This window comes from Anticarsia gemmatalis, chromosome 9 (genome assembly GCF_050436995.1).
Source record: "Anticarsia gemmatalis isolate Benzon Research Colony breed Stoneville strain chromosome 9, ilAntGemm2 primary, whole genome shotgun sequence".
Classification (NCBI taxonomy): Eukaryota; Metazoa; Arthropoda; class Insecta; order Lepidoptera; family Erebidae; genus Anticarsia; species Anticarsia gemmatalis.
Genome location: NC_134753.1, coordinates 9,848,171 through 9,858,187, shown reverse-complemented (window position 1 = coordinate 9,858,187; position 10,017 = coordinate 9,848,171). Strand labels below are relative to the sequence as shown.

At 34.5% G+C, this 10,017-nt stretch overlaps 1 protein-coding gene across 1 annotated transcript in view; it reads right to left on the bottom strand.

Annotated features, from left to right (window-relative positions):
- LOC142975777 (junctional adhesion molecule 2A-like) overlaps positions 1 to 10,017 on the bottom strand; it is a 140,903-nt gene that overhangs the window by 65,319 nt on the left and 65,567 nt on the right. The window contains exons 3-4 of the mRNA XM_076118845.1: positions 7,446 to 7,581; positions 1,744 to 1,877 (exon numbers count right to left, since the gene is read on the bottom strand). Coding sequence (XP_075974960.1) covers positions 1,744 to 1,877; positions 7,446 to 7,581 — 270 coding nt within the window. The remainder of the gene's footprint in view (positions 1 to 1,743; positions 1,878 to 7,445; positions 7,582 to 10,017) is intronic.

The following is a 10,017-nucleotide window of genomic DNA, read 5'->3' as shown; positions in this document are numbered from 1 at the left end:
TGTAAAGTCTTTTCAATTAAAAAAATAACAAGCTAAGCAACTTGGAACAAAGCCTAGTCTTTCTTCCAACTATGAAGGAGTCGGCTTCCAGTCTCACTAGATATAGCTGAATACCAGTTTTTTTGCATGGACTGACCGCTTATTGAACCTCCATAACCAAGATCAATTACGATGTACACGGGTTATAAAATAAAACCCCTCTCTAAGACTGGCTGTCAGATTTCCAGGCTTCTTACGACTGTAAAAAATTCAGGCTGGTAACGACTGTAAAAGATCTTTAAATGACAGCCGGGACCCGAAATTTAACGTGTATTTAGAAACAAGGAGGAACTATGCAGGTTTAAGAAGTCACCCATCCACCGACCAACCTCGGCAAGAGCAGCTTAACCAGAAAGATCGATCCGGCTGTTGTTACTTAGCCACAAGCTCTTCTTTAATTTAACAAGAACGTCCCCACATATTACATAAACTAACATTTGCTCAACGTTAAAAGATTAAACTTTATTAATATTAAAATTGTATTAAAATTCAGTCTAGTTTGTTTAGGCCTTGTCTAAAGGATTAATCAATTTAGAATTACATCATTGCAGTATTTGACATTTTAATTTTACGTTGGGAAAAAACATCGATTTTGAAAATCTCTTAACAGTGATTGCTTACCACAAAAACCACTTAATTTGAACACAATTATCGAGCTGCTTCTGCCAAATACTTTATTTATAAAACTAGGTGCTTCAAATAATTTTCTTGCTGCTGTTTAAAGAACAAAAAAAATGTCACATCTTTTCTCGTGAGGCTTTATCCCAAACTCGTGTCAACAGTATTGATTGTCCGTAATCGCAGTTCACGAGAGAATCCATATACGTTTTACAATAAATTGATGTATAGAAATAGAAATGGTTTATTCGAAAAACTGTCACGTATCAAAAAATCCAGTACAATTTTAGTTAATAGCACTTTAACAATACGTTTTGGAATTCCGAACGATTCTCCGCTGAAACTGACATTCGATTCGCGATGTTCACTCGTTTGTAATCGATCATTGTACTTATAGCAACGTTTTCTTTGAAAAGACAAAAGTTTAACAAGTAAGTTCAATGTCAAGTGAAATACTATGAAGGTTAATATTTTCTGTATTAGATTATTACGGCTTAAGTTAAAAAGGGCGCTTGACAACTCTTCTTGGTAGTGAAGCTCAAGACTTAAGACTTTAAGAAAGTGTGACTAGATATACTTTCTTAAATTTTTAGTAATCCCTTCTGACTTTACGCCGCTTGCCCTTCACTATGATATAAGAATTTACGAGTAACTTAGACAAGTCAAAATTAAAACACTTTTTTTATCACAAGAATAACAAAGCCTCAAATCTCAAACTACAAGCTAGCATATGTTTATTGAAGTTTCGTTTTAAAGGTAACCTCAGAAGTAATTAATTAAACTTGTATGGCGAAGGGTTGCCAACTTCTAAGCGTTGGACACAATGACCATTGACCAATACAAGGAATATAAACATTTGTTCCTTGTATACTAGGCCGCGCCAAACGGCAGCAACTTATTAAATATTTAACTACAGCGAAACACGAAAGTCGTCAAATTACATAACATTCTTTTAATTCTTCAATAATTGAAGGCTTGCAACTAATTTATCACTTATTTCAATAATTTTCCTATTAAAAATTTATTCGTCAAATTCCTAAAACCCAATTCTTATAGCCAATAAAGATTGTTTATAAAATCACTTACCGCATCATTATTGATGAAGAAGGATAGATTAGCCGCCGGCAGTGAGTGTCGGCTAATGCATTCCACTTTTAACTTCATGCCCGGCCTGTACCTCCGTCGGAGTCCATACATCGATGGACCTGACTTCGGTAACACTGAAACAAAATACATATTTAATTTAAGAAAATATTCTACTAATATACATATTATGAAAAATGATGTTTATAGACGCTATAAACAGGCGTCTATGATTAAGGTAACATATTAGTATTCAAAACGAAAGCAAGTAGCAGGTTGTTGTTAAAAAGTCACATAACTTTCTAAGTGAAAGAACCAAAAGATTGTTTTGAGATATAACTATTTGAAATTCTCATGGCGTGACTTATAAGACCCTCTAGAAATCTGTGGTTAACGCCATCACATCACAACTTAGACCGCTAACTTCAGATGACACTGCCCAGCGAAACAACAAGCAAACCAAATAATGCACGATAACGTCATATAACATGCTTTATCATTCAAAGTTTAATTGAATACTGGATATGATAGGTCATATTCAGTACTAACTGACCCGCGCAATTTCGCTTGCGTCACATAAGAGAGAATGGGTCATAATTTTTCCCGTTTCTGTAACATTTTTTACTGGTACTCTGCTCCTATGATATAAAGCTTATAGCCTTCCTCGATTAATGGGCTATCTAAAACTGAAAGAATTTTTCAAATCGGACCAGCAGTTCTTGAGATTAGCGCGTTCAAACAAACAAACAAACAAACTCTTCAGCTTTATACTCGTAATATTAGTATAGTATAGATTCAGTTAAACTTAGTCGATAGTTACCTATAACTATCGTCAATTCTAGGTCATCAGAACATCAATAGCCTATCCAGTGTAGACTCAAAATCTTCAATCAGAACACGTCAATACACCTTTGATTACTCCTCAGGGATCAACTTGGTACCGACGTACCCATTCATATTCAAAGTTACAATGTATAACGGCTATAACGTTCAAGTCGGTTATTTAGCAAACTACCGCTTTAGGAAATGGGTGGCTTGTTTTTATGTGAGAGTAAAGGCTAATTCACGTTAACATTTTAGTAACGTCAATTGATTTTTTAGGCTTCAAATTTCAAGATTAGAAAATCAAATACACCCGTATTTTGGTCCCACGCACAATGTTTTATAAAATGGCTTGTAAATAGACCTAGGTTTTCTGGGGTGTTTTTTTTTGCTGCTAAGAACAAGTGAGCCAAAAAGAAGTTGGTTTTTAAATACATAAGTCATCAACACCCCTTGGGAATACCCCTAAAATATAATTATTATAACACACTTTTTATGCAACGTAAATTTTTCAGACTTTCGATTGGAAGGTGACGGTGACACGAAAGTGTAGTATCAAGAGTTTATCAAAACAAACATATTTTAGGTTACTATATTTTGCGATAAGACAACTATAAAATTCAACTATGCTATTCCATCGACTTAAAATTCCCGTTTACCCTAGCCTTTAGTGTGTCGATAGGAACCTAATATGCATATGTGTGTGTTTTTACTGACTTCATTGTTGAACTTTTCGTATAAATCTAAACTAGTGCCCTTGTTATTATGGCACCGTATCGTTGCCTCGCATCTTACTCCTATTTACATAATAAAGGGATGGAATATAGCCACCTATCAGCGATCAACGATGTACAATATACATTTTGTATGCATGCTTAGTCCCAACCTTTGTTCGCGATAATCCCGAAATTATATGTAGTTGAAAATGGGGAAGATATCAGATAAATCTTCGGTCACATCTGTTTAGTTTGGACATTTTGTATTTTGAGTTAAATTTTAGGATGCTTTTGTGCTATATTTATCACTTGGTAAATTAAAAATATGTATTTTGTTGCATAAATAGAGTATAGAGGAAGTAAACGCAGTTTCGTCTACGTGTTGTCACGCGGGCGAAGTGAAAATTCCAAACGCGAAATATTTAGTAGAACTTCAATACGTGTCGTGTCGTTCCTTGCAAAGTATTCCTAAAGAATTCTGCACACAGAGAGCCAAACTACTGCAAAATTTTAAGACTATTTATTAGTATAGGTCAAGACAATGCAATTTATTTTAGTATCCTATTATTCTTGTTTATTGTTTAAAGATTGATTGTAGCCAATTAGGTACTGTTAGTTAGGAAAAAGGAATACAATTTAAAAATAGAATAAAAAGGAAACATACACTTAACTACATATGTGCTGCCTATTACCCTTACAGTTCTGAAACCAATTTATTCGGAGGGTTAAGGAAAATAGCCTCGCATTTCCGCATATAAATCGTTGGATGAGTAAAAGGGTTATAAGTAGTTGGGGTTCTGGGATCACCACTTAGTGCATTAATGCGGTATTTTAACTACCTCGCGATAAATTGTGGTAATTACCGAGTTTAGTTATTAGCTGTTGCTGCTACGAGTGATGTTGGTCCAATTAGTGCTGTCACTTAGTGAATGCTGTTTATACTTGAAGCCGTAATAAATGTAAGGGGAGCGTTATACTCCGAGAAAGTAAAATTAAATATCGTTAAAGGAAATGCAGTCTTCAAAGGTTTTTCATTTGACTCCTCAATTTTCCGTCAAAGGTTATGAACATAATGGTAAACTAGCTTGTATTCAAAGTTCGTGTGTAAGGAATCAAGAACATTTCTAACAGGCGTGCAATTCTTTGATGCAATTTTTCCACGCTGACACCACGCGCTCGCTGTAGCATTTTCATTTCGTCTAATTGCAGTTCTATGTTTCATTTTTAATTCTAATAAATAAGAATACTGGAACGCACTAGAACAATATTTTTAAAACACCCAAATGGAACTTTATTGTAAACGTACCAGCACTCAGTGTAATTTATTTTTTGTAGAGAAAAGTAATAAAACATTATATTTCTAAGAGCCTTAAGCCTCCATACAACAAGTTTTCGTAGCTGTATAAATATTCGTTAAGCTGTAAATATAGCTTTTTCGTAGAGCACAGTATTCGCATAAAACAGTGTCACTCTGAACGTTTTTTACTAGCCTATAAGGCCCTTAGATCGCGTAGTAAAGTCTGTCGCTTTGGAAAGGTCGATTGGGAGCCTGTTTTATCGCTGAAAGGTGTACGTTACATGAAGAAAATATATAGTAATATATACAGGTACAAGGGTTATCATGTCATAAAATAAAAGTCGAAAAGTCGGAGAGTCGGCACACATCTTTGTCAAAGACTGTTTTATGATGCGATCTGCAGTGAAGAAGTCGTATTCCTCAATGATCATGAGCGAACCTTTTTATGGTCTGAGACTTACTGTCCAGTGAGTAACAAAGCTTTCATTATGAGTATAAGGTACGGGTAATCTGTATTGACATTTTTGTATTCATTAATCATTTTTGTAGCGAAATTGCCTGACAGCTTGAGATGTAATTTATGTGAATAGAAAGTTAAATATGTGGAAATTATATTTAACAGAGATGTGGGAATATTTTCAATGCATTAAATTGTTATTATATAGCAGTGATAGCCGAGTAGTATAAGTTGACACCTCCCACGCAAGTGGTCGCAGGTTCGAACCCGAGGCAACACACCAATGACTTTTCGAAGTTATGTGTGTATTAGAAATAATTATCACATGCTCCAACGATGAAGGAAAACATCGTGAGGAAACCTTGCATGCCTAAAATTTGTTTAATACATTTATTGAGGGCATGCAAAGTCCCCAACCCGCACTTGGCCAGCGTGGTGGACTCAAGGCCTAACCCCTCCCTCATTACGGGAGGAGACCCTTGCCCAGCAGTGGGACATTAATGGGTTAAATTTATTATTTATAAATTGTTATTTGACATCAAATTATAGAAATGTCGTTTACACAACTTTAAACTCTCATGTAACCACTAAGATAATCTTGCCATTATTATTTTGATATTGAGTTGCTTTGCAAGTAAGTCAGATGTAAAGTAATATTTTGACAAGCAATTTTCTGTTAAATAATTATGCCAATCCTTAAAATAAAAAGGGTCTTAAATCAACGAATGAACATTATACAAGAAAATATACATTTATCCCTATTTTAAGGGTTTGTTCACCCGCCTATTTGTCTCGCCCATTGTTTAGCTAGAGTATAAACCAGGCAACAATTTCAAACAAACTTGACAAGCCGCAAGCCGAGCCGCGGTTACCAAAACCGCAGTTTTGTTGACGCTCTAGCGCTTTGCTTGTAAGCTGTTGCAAACTCGTCAATAATCGAACAGTTTGCTTAACTCGTAAAAACTGATGCTTAAGAGTATAATCTGGGGGCACGGAAGTGCCCCCGCAAGTCGAGCAAAAAAAAAGCGGCACGGCCGTAACATCCTTTTCTCGAAGCAATTCGGGCTATTTTTGACACCCCTATAATTTCGTTGTGGATAAAACAAGAAGCCTGGATTTTCAGCAACTAATCAGTCATTGTATAAACACGGTATATTTAAAATTTCAGTCAATTTGAACCAGTAGTTTAAAAATGACAACTTGTTAAAATTTTGAATTTTGTCACTCACTGATTCACTGACTCACTGACTCACCGATCATCAAAAGTCTAAGGTACTTCTAGCAGACTTAGAAGCTTAAAATTTAGAATACAAATAGGGTTGAGTGTTTTAATCATGGGAAAAATTTAATATTTTCTAATTTCGGTCCAGTTTTCTAAATACACCAACTGCAACAATAACTTTGTAATCCCATATAAACGTATAAGATTACAAGGTTACATTTGCAGTTAATGAATTATTATTACTGTAGAAAATAAAATAAATAGGTGTAAATAGGTGCCTACTATATGAGGCATAACCGGAGGGTGTGCAAGAAAACACAAATTCGCCATTAACATTTCAGGAGCATTAACTAATCAAATCATGCGATGGCCAGGTCGGTCTATTTGTTTTAAAGGTATTTTTTTTTAAATTGGCATGATAATAACATACGTAATAACTTAAGACAGAAGGTCCTTTAAGTAGAGACTAAATAGATTAATCGACTTGGTATTATAAAGATCTCACAACTTTTTACGGCGAGACTTGAGGTTTTTACAGAATGTTTTTGATGGCATATAATAATCTACTCTCAGTTAATATATTAATGGAAGATTTAAGTATTTATGCAAATATCCAAGTTTGATTCTTCTTTTATTTGGACAGGAGAAGGTAGAGTTCCAAGGGAAATAGGTAATAATATGTAAGTTGTCTTTGTGTGCTGACTTGTGGTGCAATAAAAAGTACGGGTTAGTTCTATTACAAGCTTAAAAGTTATACAGTTGAAACTGATGATCAAAAATATAAACAACTTAAACGCCCGTTGCACTATTATAATAACTTATACCGTATATATAGAAAATACAGTTGAACGAGATATTTAGATATCATCTACTACTAAATTGGGATTATCACGGTCATTGATTATATTATTTACCCAAATTTGCTTGGTTTTAAACTCTGTGTCTATTGCCTGATAAAAATCCTGCTTGAATACTTTGGGTCTGCTTGCAGTTTGTTATTGAATACAAATAAAACTACCAAACGGATTTTGATGAAATTTGGTACCCAATTGGTATTCGTTACACAGGTAGTTTACAACGAATTAACACATAGGACATTTTACCCTAACAAATCTGTTCACTCAAACAAAATCATAAGCAGAATCTACTGACACATAAAGAAGAACGTAAGTAGTAACATGTATGACTCACCCACGACATACATATGCGTGTGCACCTGCGCGGTCTGGAAGGACGGCGCATCGGCGGACACCTCGCATGTGTACCGGCCGCCTGCCGTCTGTGTCGCCGCCTGGATTGTCAGTCGTTCTGCGTCGCTTGCTTCCCGCTGTAAAACAAACATGTATTAGAATGCTATTGCCTATACGTGTATTGTAAAAAGGCGTAAGTGGCTTTGAGTTGATTTGCCCTTAAGTCTTTTCGACACCAAAAGTTGCAAGACATTTTCTTGCCGGACGCATAGCCCTTATTTTTATGTATTTTTTTTAATCACGACTGACGCCTTTTTCACCTGAATTCCTGTTATAGATATTGTGAACCAAGCATAAAAAACATGTAACATTGAAGTTTGTATCCTCCAACTAATAAGTATTAAATTTATTTGCGATAAAGAACTTCTCTCTTCATACCATCAATGGTAGAAAAAATACAGTCAATACCTACTTCTCTTTTGAAGTTGTTACAAAAATAAATCAGCCGCTTCATTATCGTAATATCTATTCTAATCCAACGAGGAAAACCCAGTATTTCCATTACATACATACGCGGTATTGATAACAAACTAATAATAACAATCAACCAGCCAGTAGATTAACAACGTAATAATATCAATGGAAAATTTCAGTATATCTCCATTATTCTCCATCAATTACTGTAACGCTAGGTAAGTGAATTAACTTGAAAAAGCCGCACACTTCTAGTTAATAGCCGCTCGCTCTATGTTGAGGGAAATGTAATTAGATTTACAATTTCTTTTTGTTTTTTTCGACACCGTAGGCTGGTAACATTGGTAATTTTATTTGTCGTTGCCAAGTAATAATTTGGTTAGGGTTTGAATGTGTTGACTCTAAATTGAATAGTAGATGATATCTTGATTTTTTAATCTAATTGTTTTCTTACCAGCTCTCTTATTTATGGATGAAAAGTTTTATCGAAATTTTCAGCCAAATCTTTTAACATTAAATACTTAAAAGGTTTTGATAAAACTTCACAGTATTGTTGATTATACACGAAATGAAGGAATAAAAAAAAATGCGTACTTGTATGAACTACAATAATTAATAATATATTTGTACTGGTTTTTTTAGATTTTCATGTCTTAAAACTAAAGTAGCCTGATTCTTAACGGTTATTATCATCGAGTGTCAAGAGTTGGATATATAAAATTTACTGCAAAAATAGTTCTTGCGACGCCCGCTACAGGCGTCTATCAGATTTCATACAAAACTTAACTATAGGCTACTGAACATGTCTTAATGTAACAATTCCTTTTCTATATCACAATATATTATGCTTACCATTTAAAAATAGAACTCAACAAACTTTTTTCTATTCTTAGCTTTTCCTAATACGGTCACATATCATCAATCAAATCAATATCAATATAATTTTAGTACATTAGTCACACAATCATGTTTACAATCACTCCAAATATGTACTCAGTATACAAATATCACCCGTAAATCAACATCATTGTTAATCAACCAATCAATTTGATATTTGTCACAAAATTCTGCAATTTGGATGTAATTATTCGGCCTAAGCTATTTACTTGACTGCATATTGTTACTCTATGAATATGCATGTATACTGTATACATAATCAATTTCGTATTTACACAATTAAGGTTCAGCACCCACTATTGGCGTGATATAGCAGGTCAAGATTTTTTTAATCCTCGGCACACACACATCCTGAGGACGCCTGGTTATGCTTTCAAGATGCTCGTTAACGAAAGGACTAAATAAAGAAACGTAAAGACGCCTCTGTATAACTGGGCAGTCCTCGATTGCAACGTTATTACTCTTCTCAATTTAAGCTAGGGACTAGACAGTTCCAGAAGCATTCTTAAGTACACCTTGACATGATTCTATAGCAGAATAAATTGATGTCGTTATGCGTCTGTACGTAGGTGTTATGAAAGATTCGTTGTTGTGCTGATAGTGGGTACAGGACCTTACTTCGCTCAGAGGTTGATTATAGCCAAGTTATATTAAAGATAATTACATGCCTTATGTATGAAGAGCCTTTTTGTGTTTTTCTATTCGGCTTTACGTGAAGAGATTAATGATTACATAGAATATTCTTTTTCTTTTGTATGTAATACGATATATTTCTGGCTTATGTTTTGTTCGCTCTATTTTGTCGACTTAAATATTTTATTTGGAAACGTTTCGTATTTCGTTGTCTTTATTTAGATTATTTCTGTTGACGGTTTGTGTAAAATAATAAGGTAGGTATTTGATTACTTTTAAAATGTTGTTAATTGAACTGTTTTCCGTATGTTTGGTCATTACAAACTACGTTTCGCCATCATGCCGAGAAGTATTTAATTTTTTGAACCCTTGACTGTCCTAAGCTGTACTGGGCAATGGCCTTCTCGCGAATTACAGTAGGCTTAGGCCTTAAATCCGCCACACTGACCAAGTGCGGGTTTGAAATTTTGAAACCCCCTAAGAAACCTGTCTAAAAACTTTTAGGCATGCAACGTTTCATCACGATTTTTTTCTTCTTCTTTAGAAATTAGTGTGTTCGAACAGAATCG